This window comes from Boleophthalmus pectinirostris, unplaced genomic scaffold, assembly GCF_026225935.1.
Source record: "Boleophthalmus pectinirostris isolate CB_2022bp ecotype Guang Dong unplaced genomic scaffold, ASM2622593v1 HiC_scaffold_22, whole genome shotgun sequence".
Lineage (NCBI taxonomy): Eukaryota > Metazoa > Chordata > Actinopteri > Gobiiformes > Gobiidae > Boleophthalmus > Boleophthalmus pectinirostris.
This window is the reverse complement of record NW_026571190.1, coordinates 40,655,813-40,673,885: the sequence shown is the minus strand read 5'-3', so window position 1 is coordinate 40,673,885 and position 18,073 is coordinate 40,655,813. Positions and strand designations below refer to the sequence as shown.

At 42.4% G+C, this 18,073-nt stretch overlaps 1 protein-coding gene across 1 annotated transcript in view; it reads left to right on the top strand.

Moving 5' to 3' along the window:
- Positions 1-18,073, top strand: part of LOC110170326 (voltage-dependent T-type calcium channel subunit alpha-1I-like) — a 475,861-nt gene that overhangs the window by 318,331 nt on the left and 139,457 nt on the right. The window contains exons 25-28 of the mRNA XM_055158519.1: positions 7,576-7,754; positions 9,978-10,104; positions 11,693-11,818; positions 15,446-15,535. Coding sequence (XP_055014494.1) covers positions 7,576-7,754; positions 9,978-10,104; positions 11,693-11,818; positions 15,446-15,535 — 522 coding nt within the window. The remainder of the gene's footprint in view (positions 1-7,575; positions 7,755-9,977; positions 10,105-11,692; positions 11,819-15,445; positions 15,536-18,073) is intronic.

Sequence of the window (18,073 nt, the reverse complement as noted above, 5' to 3'; positions counted from 1 at the left end):
GACTCATTTAGAATCACAAAATAAACATATTTTATCATTTGAATTCATGCCTGGACTAAATCTGCTTTGCTTTTATTTTCGAAGTGTTTTTAAATGACATATTTTTGTTTGGCAGCTTCATTTTTCAATTGTTTAGACGTAAAATAAACTCTTCCCGGTCTGAGCAGCTCGTCAAAACAATGAGATTTATTGATTTTTATAAAGAAACACAATTAATATTCTGCAGAATTGAGTTCAGCTTTTTGGCCTCCACAAATATTTTCTGTTTCTCATGTGGCTCCATGGAAAAAAAAAAACTGCCAGTTCCAGTCGCTGTGTTCAGTTTTGTGTCGTGTTTTTGTGTATTTACAGCACAGGTGTCAAACATACGGTCCCCGGGGGCCAGATCCGGCCCTCCAAGACCTTTAATCTGGCCCTCGGCTGATTTTCTACTCAAATATTGTAATGATATTTTCTATTAAAATGTTGTTAATTTTCTGTGGTGTTTATCACAGCAGCGTCTCCAGCGTCTCTGTACGTGGCCCCTCCCACCAGAGCAGCACAAATGAAGACTTGTCTCTTTCCAAACGCTCTTAAAGGACGATCGTTTTGACTGTTGACCGTGACACCCTCATCAGAAAAATGTCCAACATGAGAAAAGTGGAGCCGAGTGCAGGATTTTACAACAAAAATGGACTTAGGCTGCGTTCAGTCTGCACCTGAAGTGACCCAAATCTGATTTTTTGTCTCTATGTTCCTGTATCTGATCTTTTAATGTCAGTCTGAACCACACAGATCCGATTTTTTCAAATGTGACCCAGGACACTTGGATCTGTGCTCCTGAAACTGATCCATATCTGATCTTTTGACATGTGACTTGAGTGTGAACAGTCAGGTCACATTCATCCACCTACACGTCATCAACAAGACACAAACGTCACTATTCTGCACTGAAGTAGGAGAAAACCGGAACTTTAAAATCTCCAGGTGCTCGATGCTGCGTCCATGTTTGTACAACTTGTGTAAACACAGAGACGCTCGCTGCGGTTGACGTCGTCGTGTCTCCAGTGTCACATGTGGGACACTTTTGGACCGTTTAATGTTCACACTGGAGTCACACACAAGTCACATTTAACTGGAAATGTGAACGACCTCGAAAAAACATCGGATTTCACAAAAACATTGGAATTGAGCGTTAAACCTGCAGTCTGAACGAAGACTTAGTTACAGACAAGTTCATGTTAAAACTTTGTGTTGAAATTGTATTTTTCTTAAAGTTTCAGGTTGTTCATAATATTATAATATTTTGTAAAAGAAAGAGTTCATCAATTCAAAAAAGATTTCTGTAATAGATTTGTGTTTCTCTGCACAAATATTTGAACTTATTGTTATTTTTGGGGTTTATATGACATGAGTTTTCTGATCCGGACACTTTGGGATCAAAGTCGGTTGGACACGACCCCCGGAACAAAATGAGTTTAACCCCCCTGGTTTATGGAGTTATGGTGTTGTGATGTAGGTTTGTGGGCGGAGCCTCGTACAGAATCTGACTGTATGAAACTGCACAAATGCAACACGTTTAATATGACGTGTGTTTGAGTGTGAAGCTCGGATCAGGAGCAGGTTGAAGTTTTTCTTTAAAACAGTGAATCTCCACAGACTTTTATCCTCTCCTCCTCCTTCTCTCTCTCCACCTCTGTCTCTCCTCCTCCTCTTCCTCCTTCTCTCTCTCCACCTCTGTCTCTCCTCCTCCTCTTCCTTCTTCTCTCTCTCCACCTCTGTCTCTCCTCCTCCTCTTCCTCCTTCTCTCTCTCCACCTCTGTCTCTCCTCCTCCTCTTCCTCCTTCTCTCTCTCTCCACCTCTGTCTCTCCTCCTCCTCTTCCTTCTTCTCTCTCTCCACCTCTGTCTCTCCTCCTCCTCTTCCTTCTTCTCTCTCTCCACCTCTGTCTCTCCTCCTCCTCTTCCTTCTTCTCTCTCTCCACCTCTGTCTCTCCTCCTCCTCTTCCTTCTTCTCTCTCTCCACCTCTGTCTCTCCTCCTCCTCTTCCTCGTCTCTCTCTCTCTCTCTTCCTCGTCTCTCTCCCTCTCTTTCCCCTCATCCTCTCCCTCCCTCTCTTCTTCCTCCTCCCCCTTCTCTCCCTCCCCTCTCTCTCTCTCCTCCTCCTCTCTCTTCTCTCCCTCCCCTCTCTCTCCTTCTCCCTCTCTTCCTCGCCTCTCTCTCTCTCCCTCTTTCTTTCCTCCTCCTTCCCTCTCTCTCTTCCTCCTCCTCCTCCCCCTATCTCCCTCTCTTCCCCCCTTGTCCCCTCCCCCCTTCCCTCTCTCTTTTCCTTCTCATCCCTCTGTCCTCCCACACCCTCCCCCCTCTCTCCCTCTCCTCCTCTCTCTCTTCTCCCCTCTCTCCTCCTTTTCCTCTCCCCCTCCCTCTCTCTTTTCCTCGCCTCTCTCTCCCCATCTCTCTCTTCTCTCTTCTCTCTCCTCCCTTCCTCTGTTTTCTCCCTCCTTCTTGTCTGTCCTCCACACCCTCCCTCCATTTCTCTCTTCCTCCTCTCTCTCTCTTCTCCTCTCTCTCTCTCTCTGATCCTCCGTTTCCCTCTCTTTCTCCCCCTCCTTCCATCTCTATTCCTCACCGCTCTCCCTCGCTCTCTTTTCCCCTCTCTCCCTCTTTCCCCTCATTCGCTCTCTTTCCTTCTCCCTCTCTTCTCCCCTCTCTTTATCCTCTCATCCCCTTCGCTCCCTCCCTCCCTCCTGTTCTCTCTTCCACCTCCTCCCTCTGTCCTCCACTCCCTCTCTTCATCTCTCGCTCCCTCTCTCTCTCTTCCTCGCCTCTCTCTTTGTCTCCTCCTCTCTCTCTCTCTCTCTCTTCTCCCCTCTCTCCTCCTTTTCCCTCTCTTCTCAATCCCTTTATCCTTCCCTCTCTCTCTTCCTCACCTCTCTCCCCCCTTTTTCTCTCTCTCCTCATCTCTCTCTCCTCCCTCCCTCTGTCTGTTCTCCACACCCTCCCTCCGTCTCTCGCTCCCTCTCTCTCTTCTCCTCCCTCTCTCTCTGATCCTCCCTTTCTCTCTTCCTTCTCCCTCTGTCCTCCATTCTCTCCCTCTCCCTCTTTCTCATCCTCATTTTCCCTCTCTTCCCCCTCGTCCACTCCCTCTCTCTCTCTCTCCTCCTTCTTCCTCTCTTCTCCCCCCTCTCCCTCTTTCCCCTCATTCCCTTTCTATCCTTCTCCCTCTCTTCCTCTCTCTCTCTCTCCTCCTTCCCTTTCTCTCCATCCCCTCCCTCCTGTTCTCTCTTCCACCTCCTCCCTCTGTCCTCCACTCCCTCCCTGCATCTCTCGCTCCCTCTCTCTCTCTTCCTCGCCTCTCTCCCCCCTTTTTCTCTCTCTCCTCCCTCCCTCTGTCTGTCCTCCACACCCTCCCTCCATTTCTCTCTTCCTCATCTCTCTCTCCTCTCTCTCTTCTCCCCTCTCTCTCTGATCCTCCCTTTCCCTTTCTTTCCCCTTTTCGCTTCCCTCCCTTTCTCTCTTCCTTCTCCCTCTGTCCTCCATTCTCTCCCTCTCTCTCTTTCTCATCCTCATTTTCCCTCTCTTCTCCTCCTCCCTCTCTCCCTCTCTCTCTCTCTCTCTCTCTCTTTCTCTCCGTGCCTCCACGTCTTTTACATTCGTCCTTTAAACTTTTTTTTTATTTGAAGTTTTCGCCCTTTCGTTGCTCTGACTCTCTCCGTTTCTCTTCCGCCCACCGGATCTGTCACTCGGAGCCCAAAACGAGACGATGGCCTCTCCTCCCACTCGTCTTCCCCTCTCCCTCTCTCCTCTCTCTCTCTCTCCCCCTCCTCTCCTCTCTCTCTCTCTCTCCCTCTCTCCTTCTCTCCTCCCACTCGTTTTCCGTGCCGTTTGAGTCTCTAACCTCCTCGCGTCTTATCAAAAGAACCGCGTTTAATGTTTTTAATGGTGAGAATTAGAACCCAGAGGAGCGAGGGAGGAGGAAGACGAGGAGAGAGAGGAAGAAGAGAAGGAAGAGGAGGAGGGAGTTTGTGAATTAGAGAAATGTGTAATATTTGAGAAAACATCCCGTAATGACCCACAGACAGGAGACAAACATTTTTATCATTCTGAAAAGTTTGCGAGGATCATTTCAACAAACTGTAGCTCCAGAAATAAAACAAAAAAACAACAAAAACAAACTATGATCTGATCTGAGTGGTAAAGGAACACTGTGGAACTTTTCTGACCCCTGCTTGTTTCCATGGAGATGACGTTGCTTTAAAAACGGTTTCTAATCGACCTAAAATCGTGCGTTGGTGCTGTGAGTGGGCTTGCCTCTGCGCAGATCTGACATGTAAACTACAGGCTTCACACGGTCATGGAAATCCTGGAAAAGTCATGGAAATTGAAGCGTTCTGTTAAGTTCTCGTGAGGCTGTTGTGATTATTGCTGAACGTCTGCGTCTTTTGTTTCAAAGAGACGACAATAAATAAAAGCACTGACGGGATTTAAAATGTTAAAAAAAACTATAATCCCAAAAACATAAAGTGAGTGGAAAGATTTTACATTTCAGATTTAGACCTAAAAGTCTGATCAGTTGTACACATGCAGGTGCCGTAAAGTCATGAAAACGTTTTTTAAAGTTGCACATCATTGTTGTGTGATCGTTTTTTTTTTTTTTAATATTCTGTTTTCTTCGTGGTTCATGTAAACGCAACATCCCTGGTTTCAGTCCCGGTTATTAGAGACCAGGACACTGCAGCTGGTTTATTCCTGGACACTGTGTCATGTAAACGCAGTATCCAGAATACTGCGATCTAAAGAGTGAGTGCACATGCGTCCAAAAGACAAACACTTTTCAGTCTTTTCATCACAACAGTAGTGACCAGGGACGGGCATGATTAGTCGACTAATCGATAATTGATCATTAAGAATTTCGTCGATTACGTTAATGTAGGTTTCTGTGTGTAGATATGAAGCTGCGTGTGACAGACCAAACTCTGGAGTTGAGGCCTCAGTCCTACGTTTTGGGCTCTGGGCTCAGACACTGTGCCCCTCAGTGAGTGTGTTTACATGTACATGAGTCCCACTGTCGTCATGGTGCATGTAAACACTGCAGCAACATGAAGAGCTGCACTAAACCTGCACACGCCTCAGGGAGAACACCCCTCTGACACAGAAGAACACCCCTCTGACACAGAGAGAACACCCCCACTGTCACAGAGAGAACACCCTCTGACACAGAGAGAACACCCCTCTGACACAGAGAGAACACCCCTCTCTGACACAGAGAGAAACACCCCTCTGACACAGAGAGAACACCCCTCTGTCACAGAGAGAACACCCCTCTGACACAGAGAGAACACCCCTCTGACACAGAGAGAACACCCCTCTGTCACAGAGAGAACACCCCTCTGTCACAGAGAGAAACACCCCCTCGACACAGAGAGAACACCCCTCTGACACAGAGAGAACACCCCTCTGTCACAGAGAGAACACCCCTCTGTCACAGAGAGAACACCCCTCTGACACACACAGAGAGAACACCCCTCTGTCACAGAGAGAACACCCCTCTGTCACAGAGAGAAACACCCCTCTGTCACAGAGAGAGAAACCCCTCTGTCACAGAGAGAACACCCTCTGACACAGAGAGAACACCCCTCTCTGACACAGAGAGAAACACCCCTCTGTCACAGAGAGAGAACACCCCTCTGACACAGAGAGAACACCCCTCTGACACAGATCTGACAGAGAGAACACCCCTCTGACACAGAGAGAGAGAGAGAACACCCCTCTGACACAGAGAGAACACCCTCTGACACAGAGAGAACAGAGAGAACACCCCTCTGTCACAGAGAGAACACCCCTCTGTCACAGAGAGAACACCCCTCTGTCACACAGAGAGAACACCCCTCTGACACAGAGAGAACACCCCTCTGTCACAGAGAGAACACCCCTCTGACACAGAGAGAACACCCCTCTGTCACACAGAGAGAACACCCCTCTGTCACAGAGAGAACACCCCTCTGACACAGAGAGAACACCCCTCTGTCACACAGAGAGAACACCCCTCTGTCACAGAGAGAACACCCCTCTGACACAGTAAGAACACTCATATTCCACTGAGTTGTGTCCTTTAGTCCGACAGAAACTGAACCACATCAGTGACACAAGGAAAGAACTGTTTTTTGCAGCTCTCAGTTTTTGCAAATGAGTCATGTGGTTTTAAGTTTTGTTTCTAATAAACATAAACAAATGTGCTCAAAGCTCAAAACGACGTGTCTGGACACAGATCGTTTTGGACGCAGATCGTGTCTGGACGCAGATCGTGTCTGGACGCAGATCGTGTCTGGACGCAGATCGTGTCTGGACGCAGATCGTGTCTGGACGCAGATCGTTTCTGATGCGGTGAATCGTTTCAGTGTAAACGTAGTTTCAGTTAGAGCTTCACTTACAGAACAGGTTTATGAAAGGAATGATTCATTTCACTAAATAGATTTGATCATTTGTTTGATTTTAAATCAGAGGTCAGGAGTTACCAGCAGATCTCCACCTCCTTCCAAGAAGCTCGCCAAGAGATTTCTGAATTATACATATTGTGCTGAATAATACATTTGATTAATTCAAATAAGTGAATTAAATTGACCATTGTACATGTATCATTTTGATGCTTGACTTTACACACTAATAAATGGAAAATGGTTTATGTTTTATAGTCGTCTTTACTTCGTCTAAGACTCACTGTGGCTCTTATATTTGTTCAGTTTCTTGTGAGCTTTAACACTCGCAGCTTGTTGGTGTTTTCACTTTGTAAAAGAAGCTCACTGGAGGAAAAAGGTCGGAGTCGCTGTTTTAAATGTTTTTCGCTTCTGTTCTGAATCACAAAGCCGAGGTCAGACTCTGGTCCAGGCTCCTTCAGGACGTCCAGAGTTCACATATTTGAGTTTAGAGTTTAATCCACAGTTTGTCCCCTCGAGCTGCTCCTGTTCAGCTCTCGACCTTTTGAAGACTCCGGTTTGATCTGGAGGTGCTCGGAAAAGTGAAAAAGTTTGAACCACTGGTACAAAGTTTCCTGTTTCTTTTTTTTCTTTTTTTGTAGGGATGCAACATTTCCAGCTGTTTCATTTCCAATGTTGATATTCATAGTATCTGCCAATATCCAATATTAAGTGTAGAGATTGAAAATGTAAAGAGTCTCATTAGATTTAATGAAAGACCAACCAGAATATCGACTGAACCGATATTTTGGAACCGTTTACCGATCCAGCACATTTCACTGGATTGGTGTCAACATTAGATTCCAGTATCGGTGCATCGCTGGTTTTTTGTTTGTTTGTTTGTTTGTTTTGTTTTTGTAACATTGAGTCCTGGTATAAAATATAAAATGTAAGTAGTTGGTGACATCACACAGCACTGCCCTGAATACAGACAGGTGTTTCTGATACAAACACCGAGCTGCAGGGGCGGAGCCAGACCAGAGCGTCAGAAACAAAACTGAACCTTTAGCATTTTCAAATGTATAAAACGCGATCTAAATGTGATGTGTTAGCAGTTCATACCCCACAGAAGTAAAATGCTCCCTCTGTCTAAAGAGTTGTTGCTGTTCCCTGGGCGACCTGCAGGTGGTGTCCATGGGTCTGTACCTGGGGGAGAAGGCGTACCTCCGCAGCAGCTGGAACATCCTGGACGGGTTCCTGGTGTTTGTGTCGCTCATCGACATCGTGGTGTCCATGGCCGGAGGAGCCAAGATCCTGGGAGTCCTGCGTGTGCTCCGACTGCTCCGGACGCTCCGCCCACTCAGGTGAGACACAGCCACGCCCACTCAGGTGAGACACAGCCACGCCCACTCAGGTGAGACTATAGCCCCGCCCACTCAGGTGAGACACAGCCACGCCCACTCAGGTGAGACTATAGCCCCGCCCACTCAGGTGAGACACAGCCACGCCCACTCAGGTGAGACTATAGCCACGCCCACTCAGGTGAGACTATAGCCACGCCCACTCAGGTGAGACACAGCCATGCCCACTGAGACAACACAGCCACTCTCACTCAGGTGATACTATAGCCCCGCCCACTCAGGTGAAACTATAGCCCCGCCCACTCAGGTGAGACACAGCCCCGCCCACATTGACAACAGCCCCGCCCACTCAGGTGAAACTAGGAGGAGAAAAAAAGAAGTAAACCCCACACAGTGCTCCTATTGTGAAACACTGTGTGGGGACCGTGACACAAAAACAACACCACACTCTACCACAGGCATGTCCAAACTATGGCCTGTGGGCCAAATGCGGCACTCAGACAAATTTTCTTGGCCCTCAGACTTGCAGGTGAATTGGTCCAAATTACATAGCATTAATTAGACATGAACGTTTAACTGCAAGTTCTTTGAAAATCTACTTTGATAAGGCTAATATTTAATATTTAGTGTTTGGTTTTAAGGATCTTTGCATGAATAAAGACTGATGGCTCATTCTAACATGTTAAACATGCACATATTTCAGTTATTCGCTGTATAGGTGAGTTTCATTGTTGACAAAAGTGCGCGTTGCATTCTGGGAATTATTTTGGTCGGCGGCAAAAAACACTAATTCAACATGATGGACGGAGCGAGAAAGCACGTAAAGGGTATTGATCCCGGTTATTTATCCACTCTAACGGCAGAGGACCCAAGACCATTTGACCAGAAATTGGTCATAAGCATCGACGGACGACAAATCACCCTTTTCAACCCCGACAAAAGGTGGAACAAACCAAATTTCTGGTCAGAATCTCCAACTACCTGGACAAATATTCACTTGGGCGACATCCACAATGACTTGGTGGAAACTCCTGGGCCATTCACAGCAGAAAAGATGAAAACCTCCAAGAGTCTCGATGTGTTGTTGAACTTGTTGAGTCCACGGTTTGTTAGGATCTTCTACGTTTGCTCTGCGAATGTTTGAAAGTCGTTTAATTCACCGTTAGCGGTTCTTTTCACTCAGAATACGAAAAAGACATTTTCCTTCTTTCGTGCTTCTATTTGTGCATCCGATAATGCAGCAGGAATTTACCATTATCGAGGAGAAAATACGCGAGGTTACGCACTGTGTTTGACGCTACCGTGTTTCTTGCCTCCGACCAAAATATTTCCCAGCAGCAACGCGGACTTTTAATAACAATGACGTCAGCTGAAACTCGTCTATAGGTGATTTGATTAACAGATTAATTATATAATGTTGTTTACTTTTGGTATGATGCACACTGCAAAAACCAAACAGCACATCTTTATAAGAAAGAGTCAAATGGGATTAGAAGTTGCGTGTATGTTTTACGAATTCTTTCTGAAAACACACAGAGTCTGTGCTGGTCCAAATAAGTGAGAGGTGGTTTAAATTTTCAGTTTGTGTCCGTTGTTCTTCTAAGATGATTCTTCAGCGGAAAACAGCGATGTCGAAGTTTGTAGCAGATTTCCATTTCCTTGTTAGTGATGAGATATTTGTGAGGTCATGTCCAAACATTTTTCCATGGAATATTGTCAGTAGAGTCGGGGTCTCAAGTTATTTTTGAAAAGTTTATCAAGTTTTGGTGCGCAGCGTCTTCACTCGAGCCGTCGTCTTCAGGCGCTGGTCGAAAAAAGGCCGATGAGGAAAGGCCAATAACATCAGATTTGGCTTGTTCGGGTTTAGGCTGAGCAGCTGCAATCCAATTTCCACAAACTACTCGCATTGTCCATATTGGTCTGAAGCTCCGCTCTGCTCCTCTTTGCAGCTTTTCAAGTCGAGTTAATTTAGATTTGGAGAGCAGAGCGGAGAGTCTCTCAAAAGTATACGACACTAGAATAGACGAGACAAAGAAGCAAAGCAGGAAAGAAAAAAGGAGCAGGAGAGGAAAGAAAAGACGCCCGCCCTCACCGAGAGCCAACACAAAAAGGCTCTTCATAGGAGGATTTTGTCATGTATTTTGATTCTTTTAAGGGAATAAGAGTGAAGATGCAGGTCAAGGTAGAAGTAGTAATAGTATTTGTTATATATTTGTTTATTTCCAGGGTTATCAGTCGAGCTCCGGGTCTGAAGTTGGTCGTAGAGACTCTGATCACGTCTCTCAAACCCATCGGAAACATCGTCCTGATCTGCTGCGCCTTCTTCATCATCTTCGGCATCCTCGGAGTCCAGGTACAGCCCCCGGACGAGCGCCATGGTCCCCGTCTCTCCCCTGTGTGTCTCCATCAGGGTCGACAAAAGTATCCAAAATATAAATGTGTCTTTATATCTGTGTAATCCCTCCACGAGCGTGTACTAGTCTCTGCGCTCTTACATTTGATCAAGTTCATTCTAAAAACACTCAGGAATCGTTCATTTCTGTTCTGTCAATGGGACTTTTTCCAATCCACTTTATTTATATTTTTATTTACATGACAGTGAAATGCTGCACAGACAAATTAATCCAGTAAAAGACAGTAAATCACGAATAAAAACAGTAAATAAAAAGTGTTAAAATGCGTTTTAAAAAAGCTAAACATGATTTAAAAATGAATAAAAAAAATGAATAAATAAAAAATAAATGTAATTAAATAAATTAAATGTAATAAAATAAAATATAAACAAAAGACACAGAGGACCACACAACTGACCTTAAATATTAAATAAATAAAATAATATAAAATTTAATTAAACACAATTTAATTAAAATAAAATGTAATAAAATAAAATAAAAACAGAAGACACAGAGAACCACACAAGTCACATTAAACATTAAATAAATAAAATAAAATAGAATTAAATGAAAATAAAATGTAATAAAATAGAATTAAATTAAAGTAAAATGTAATAAAATAAACACATAGGACCACAAAGTCACCTTAAAAATTAAATAAATTAAATAAATAAATAAAATTTAAATAAAATAAAATAACATAAAATAAAATAAAATGTAATAAAATAAAAACAAAAGAAACAGAGAACCACACAACTGACACTCAACATTAAATAAATAAAATAAAAATCAAATGTAATAAAATAAAATAAAAACAAAAGAAACAGAGAACCACGCAACTGACACTCAACATTAAATAAATAAAATAAAAATAAAATGTAATAAAATAAAATAAAAACAAAAGAAACAGAGAACCACACAACTGACACTCAACATTAAATAAATAAAATAAAAATAAAATGTAATAAAATAAAATAAATCAAAAGACACACAGGACCACACAACTCACATTAAATATTAAATAAATAAAATAAAATAAATTTAATTCAATTAAATACAATTATAATACAATTTTATAAAATAAAAACAAAAGACACAGTACTACACAACTCATGCAGTGTTAAAAGCCAGAGAGTAAAAATGATCTTTTTAGTATCGATATCTGCTCAAATGAGTCTCTAGTTTGGATACTAGTTTTAGAATCGATTAATGTCTGAATTTTGACACTTTTGACAACCCCAGTCCTTAGTTTTTATTTCATTCCTGTGTAAAAAAAAAAAAAAGGAGGAGATAGAGAAAAAGTTGAAGGCTTTTACATTTATTACAGTTCCTTCGTATTCATTTGTAAACCTTCATGTTTTCCTCAATCTCCAGGTTTTCTTTCTCCGGTCTGGTCCGTGCTGTCGTGTAATTATCCCTCCCGTCTCCAGCCCTGTTTTCCAGCTCGTCTTCTGATGGAGAATTAGCGTCTGCGTGTGAAGCGGAGACGTGTTTTAGACTAATTATCACGTGCTGTCATTCATCTCCGTGTTTCTGTCTCCTCCCAAGCTTTTCAAAGGAAAGTTCTACTACTGCGTGGGTCTCGACGTCAAAAACATCACAAATAAATCCGACTGTCTGGCGGCGAGTTACCGATGGGTGCATCACAAGTACAATTTTGACAATCTGGGACAGGTGAGTGCGTCTGATGAAGGAGGAGCTGTGGGGGAACGTAATTAAAGAGACGCAGATGACAGAGACTAAACCAGGACTAAAACAGGACTAAAACCAGGACTAAAACAGGACTAAACAGGACTAAAACAGGTCTAAAACAGGACTAAACCAGGACTAAAACAGGTCTAAAACCAGGACTAAACCAGGACTAAACCAGGACTAAACCAGGACTAAAACCAGGACTAAACCAGGACTAAACCAGGACTAAACCAGGACTCTAAAACCAGGACTAAAACAGAACTAAAACCAGGACTAAACTTAATCAGGACTAAACCAGGACTAAACCAGGACTAAACCAGGACTAAAACCAGGACTAAACAAGGACTAAACCAGGACTAAAACAGGACTAAACCAGGTCTAAAACAGGACTAAACCAGGTCTAAACAAGGACTAAACCAGGACTAAACCAGGACTAAACCAGGTCTAAAACAGGACTAAAACCAGGTCTAAACAAGGACTAAACCAGGACTAAACCAGGACTAAACCAGGACTAAACCCAGGACTAAAACCAGGACTAAACAAGGACTAAACCAGGACTAAACCAGGAGGACTAAACCAGGACTAAAACAGGACTAAAACCAGGACTAAAACAGGACTAAACCAGGACTAAAACAGGTCTAAAACAGGACTAAAACAGGACTAAAACAGGTCTAAAACAGGTCTAAAACAGGTCTAAACCAGGACTAAACCAGGTCTAAAACAGGACTAAACCAGGACTAAAACAGGACTAAAAGGACTAAGGACTAAACCAGGACTAAAACCAGGTCTAAAACAGGACTAAAAACAGGACTAAACCAGGACTAAAACAGGACTAAACCAGGACTAAACTAAAACAGGACTAAACCAGGTCTAAAACAGGTCTAAAAACAGGACTAAATAAAACAGGACTAAACCAGGTCTAAAACAGGACTAAACCAGGACTAAACCAGGACTAAACAGGACTAAAACAGGACTAAACCAGGTCTAAACAAGGACTAAACCAGGACTAAACCAGGACTAAAACAGGACTAAACCAGGTCTAAACCAGGACTAAAACAGGACTAAAACAGGACTAAACCAGGAAAACCAGGACTAAAACAGGACTAAACAAGGACTAAACCAGGTTAAAACAGGACTAAACCAGGTCTAAACAAGGACTAAACCAGGACTAAACCAGGTTTAAAACAGGACTATAAACCAGGACTAAACAGGTTTAAAACAGGTCTAAACCAGGAACTAAACCAGGTCTAAAACAGGACTAAACCAGGACTAAAACAGGACTAAACAAGGACTAAACCAGGTTTTAAAACAGGACTAAACCAGGTCTAAAACAAGGACTAAACCAGGACTAAACCAGGTTTAAAACAGGACTATAAACCAGGACTAAACCAGGTTTAAAAACAGGTCTAAACCAGAACTAAACCAGGACTAAAACAGAAAAACTAAACCAGGACTAAACAAGGTCTAAACCAGGACTAAAACAGGACTAAACAAGGACTAAACCAGGACTAAACAAGGACTAAACCAGGACTAAAACAGGACTAAACCAGGACTAAAACAGGACTAAACAAGGACTAAAACAGGTCTAAACCAGGACTAAACCAGGACTAAACCAGGACTAAAACAGGACTAAACCAGGACTAAAACAGGACTAAACAAGGACTAAACCAGGTTTAAAAACAGGACTAAACCAGGTCTAAACAAGGACTAAACCAGGACTAAACCAGGTTTAAAACAGGACTAAACCAGGTCTAAACAAGGACTAAACCAGGACTAAACCAGGACTAAACTAAACCAGGTTTAAAACAGGACTAAACCAGGACTAAACCAGGTCTAAAACAGGTCTAAACCAGGACTAAACCAGGTCTAAAACAGGACTAAACCAGGACTAAAACAGGACTAAAACAGAACTAAACCAGGACTAAACCAGGTCTAAAACAGGACTAAACCAGGTCTAAAACAGGACTAAACCAGGACTAAAACAGGACTAAACCAGGTCTAAACCAGGACTAAACCAGGTCTAAAACAGGTCTAAACCAGGACTAAACCAGGTCTAAAACAGGTCTAAACCAGGACTGAACCAGGACTAGTCTCAGTTCCGGTGTGGTCCCGATCTACGTCCTGATCACCCGACAGTCTATGCACCTCTGGGCCCGTCCCGACACTCAGTCCTGTTTATTCCTGGTTTAGTCCTGATTCAGTCCTGGTTTAGTCCTAGTTTAGTCCTGGTTTAGTCTTGGTTTAGTCCTGGTTTAGTCCTGGTTTAGTCTTAGTTTAGTCCTGGTTTAGTCCTGTTTAGTCCTGGTTTAGTCCTTGTTTAGTCCTGGTTTAGTCCTGGTTTAGTCCTGGTTCAGTCCTGGTTTAGTCCTGGTTTAGTCCTGGTTCAGTCCTGGTTAGTCCTGGTTTAGTCCTGGTTTAGTCCTGGTTTAGTCCTGGTTTAGTCCTGGTTCAGTCCTGGTTTAGTCCTGGTTCAGTCCTGGTTTCCTGGTTTAGTCCTGGTTTAGTCCTGGTTTAGTCCTGGTTCAGTCCTGGTTTAGTCCTGGTTCAGTCCTGGTTCAGTCCTGGTTTAGTCCTGGTTTAGTCCTGGTTCAGTCCTGGTTTAGTCCTGGTCCAGTCCTGGTTTAGTCCTGGTTTAGTCCTGGTTTAGTCCTGGTTAGTCCTGGTTTAGTCCTGGTTTAGTCCTGGTTTAGTCCTGGTTTTTAGTCCTGGTTCAGTCCTGGTTTAGTCCTGGTTTAGTCCTGGTTTAGTCCTGGTTTAGTCCTGGTTCAGTCCTGGTTTAGTCCTGGTTTAGTCCTGGTTCAGTCCTGGTTTAGTCCTGGTTTAGTCCTGGTTCCAGTCCTGGTTTAGTCCTGGTTCAGTCCTGGTTTAGTCCTGGTTTAGTCCTGGTTTAGTCCTGGTTTAGTCCTGGTTTAGTCCTGGTTTAGTCCTGGTTCAGTCCTGGTTTAGTCCTGGTTTCAGTCCTGGTTTAGTCCTGGTTTAGTCCTGGTTTAGTCCTGGTTTAGTCCTGGTTTAGTCCTGGTTCAGTCCTGGTTTAGTCCTGGTTTAGTCCTGGTTCAGTCCTGGTTTAGTCCTGGTTTAGTCCTGGTTTAGTCCTGGTTTAGTCCTGGTTTAGTCCTGGTTCAGTCCTGGTTCAGTCCTGGTGTAAAATAACCCAGTACAATGATGTTGTTGGTATTAAAACCTGAAAAGAGGCTGAATGGGAGTTTTGTCGTTCTACAGTCTGTTCAGTTTGTAGAGATTCATGTAGAAAACCCCCAGACTGATGTCACTGCAAAGTATCAACACGAACTCATGGGATTAGAATCAGCCTGAAGGAAGTTAATGTCACTCAGTATAAAATAGTGTGTGTGTGTGTGTGTGTGTGTGTGTTTGGTTGTGTTTTTTTTGTTTTTGTTTGTGTGTTTATTTGATTTATTGTTTGTTTGTGTTTATTTATTTGTGTGTGTGTTTGTTTGTGCGTTTGGTTTTATTTGTTTGCATGTTTATGTGTTTGTTTCAGTGTTTGTTTGTTCGTTTGTGTGTTTATTTGATTGTTTTTGTGTTTGTGTTTGTGTTGCCCCTTTCAGACTTCGTGTACATAAAGAATCACATGTTTCCTGTGCTCCTCAGGCTCTCATGTCTCTGTTCGTTTTGGCGTCTAAAGACGGTTGGGTGAACATCATGTACCACGGCCTGGACGCGGTGGGCATCGACCAACAGGTAACACACACACACACACACACACACACACACACACAAACACACAAACACACACAAACACACACACACACAAAATGTCATATATCACACAAAATGGACTCTTGAGAGATTTAAAGGTTGTATAGAGGATTTTTTTAAGGAAAGAGAAATCCAGCGACAGTCCTTTTTCAAATGCAGTGCATGTGTGACACCACCTTCCTCCTCCACATTTCCCTCTAGACATAATTTAGAGACCGACACCATCGCTGGAAGGAATCTCCAAGAATCACCTCAGTTTGTCTTCGCTCCTTTTCTCCTTCTCTTCTTCTTTTCGTTCTTTTGCGGCGAACTGGTCGTGGATTCTCGTCCGCCGTCGCAACAAACTTTATGCGAACTGCGAGAGCCACAATTAGAAAAAGCCTCTAAGAACGGCTGCATAGTTACCTTAGAAATGTAGGGAGTTTGATTGACAACCTGACAGCCAATAGAAAATGAGGCAGCCTCGTTTTCTATTGGCTGATGTTTATCTGGCCTCAACACGTCCACAGTTGATAGATTTTCTTTCTTTTTTTTTTTTTTTTTTGGTCATCATAATTACAAGGCTGCTGCGTCTCTGTAATGGTGTTTTAAACTTTCATTGACAATTTGAAACAAACAAAAAATCCTCCATACAACCTTTAAGTCATGTTTTAATGTTGTTCCCTCCTCAAAAACAGACCTGGACTTGTGTTTTGTCTCATTCACATGTTTGAGTAACTCTTTATTATTAGTCTGTTTACATCTCCAAAGCTCAAAATGCTCTGTTCCACCTTGTGATGTCATACAGTGGTAGTTTTCAAGTGAACAGCTCCTTTTTGCCTTTAGTTCAGGTGGATTGTTTGGATTATTTCAGATCTGGAACTGCCCATTTCAACAAAACAAAAGCTAAAAGGAGATGTTCACTTGAAACCAGAGGTGGGACCAAGCCGTCGTTTCTCAAGTCTTTGACCTCAAGTCCGAGTCGAGTCCCAAGTCAAATACAGTCAAGTCCAAGTCAAGTCCAAGTCGTCTGCTTTGAGCTTCAAGTCATTTCCGATAAATAAAATAGAAAATAAATGAAGAAAACTAAAAAATAAATACAAAATAAATAAAAATAAAAAATAAAACAAACCAAAAAATGAATGCAAAAAATAAATAAATAAATATAAAAAACAAAACAAATAAAAGAAAAAATAAAACAAAAAAAAAAAAAAAAAAAAAAAAAAATTGACATGATATGACATAAGAAAAGAAAAGTCTCAGAGGACCACACAACTTTTTTTTTTATCAATACCTTCTCAAATGAGTATCTAGTTTCGTTCTAGTTTTAGCATCGATTAGTGTCTGAATTCCGAGACTTTTGACAACCCCAGTCCCTAAATTCCTACTTCATTCCTGTGCAGAAAAAGAGAAGATACAGAAAAAGCTGAAGTTGGCTTCTATCTTCATTACAATTCCTTCGTATTAATTTATAAACCATCGTGTTTTCCTCAATCTCTTGGAAGCTGTGAACATGACATCATGAGGTGGAACAGAGCATTTTGAGCTTTAGAGATGTAGACAGACTAATAAACCGGGGTTACTCAATCTTGTGAACAGTGTTGGGGAGTAACAGATTACATGTACCGGATTTATGTAATCAGAGTACAAATGATGAGTAACTGTATTCAGTTACAGTTACTGTTTCAGTGAGTGGTAATTGGATTACAGTTACTTTGTTGAAATAAATTGATTACACAGAAGGATTTTACTGTTTTCACATTTTGGGCTATATTTTGGGAATAAACCAGGACAAAACCAGGAATAAACCAGGACTAAAACCAGTTTTAAAACTAGGTCTAAACTAGACCTAAACCAAGTCTAAACCAGGACTAAATCAGGACTAAAACCAGGACTAAATCAGGTCTAAACCAGGAATAAACCAGGACTAAATCAGGACTAAAACCAGATTTAAACTAGGTCTAAACTAGACCTAAACCAAGTCTAAACCAGGACTAAATCAGGACTAAACCAGGAATAAACCAGGACTAAAACCAGATTTAAACTAGGTCTAAACTAGACCTAAACCAAGTCTAAACCAGGACTAAATCAGGACTAAAACCAGGACTAAAACAGGACTAAATCAGGACTAAACCAGGTCTAAACTACGTCTAAACTAGACCTAAACTAGACCTAAACCAGGACTAAATCAGGACTAAAAACAGGACTAAATCAGGACTAAACCAGGTCTAAACTACGTCTAAACTAGACCTAAACTAGACCTAAACCAGGACTAAATCAGGACTAAAACAGGATTTAACAGAACTAAGTCATGCCGTGCGGACCGTGTTTCCTCGTCTTCTATCAATAATATTTTTAATTTGGTTCAGTAAAGTCTGGGCTTTTTATTTTCTTTTATCAAACAAAACTTCTTATGTGAAGATTTCCTCGTCTTTGCTTCTCTACAGCAAATCAAGTAATCCAAAGTAATCAGATTACGTTACTCACTGTAAGTAATTTAATGGATTACGTTACAAACTAACTTTTGGTGTGTGTAATCTG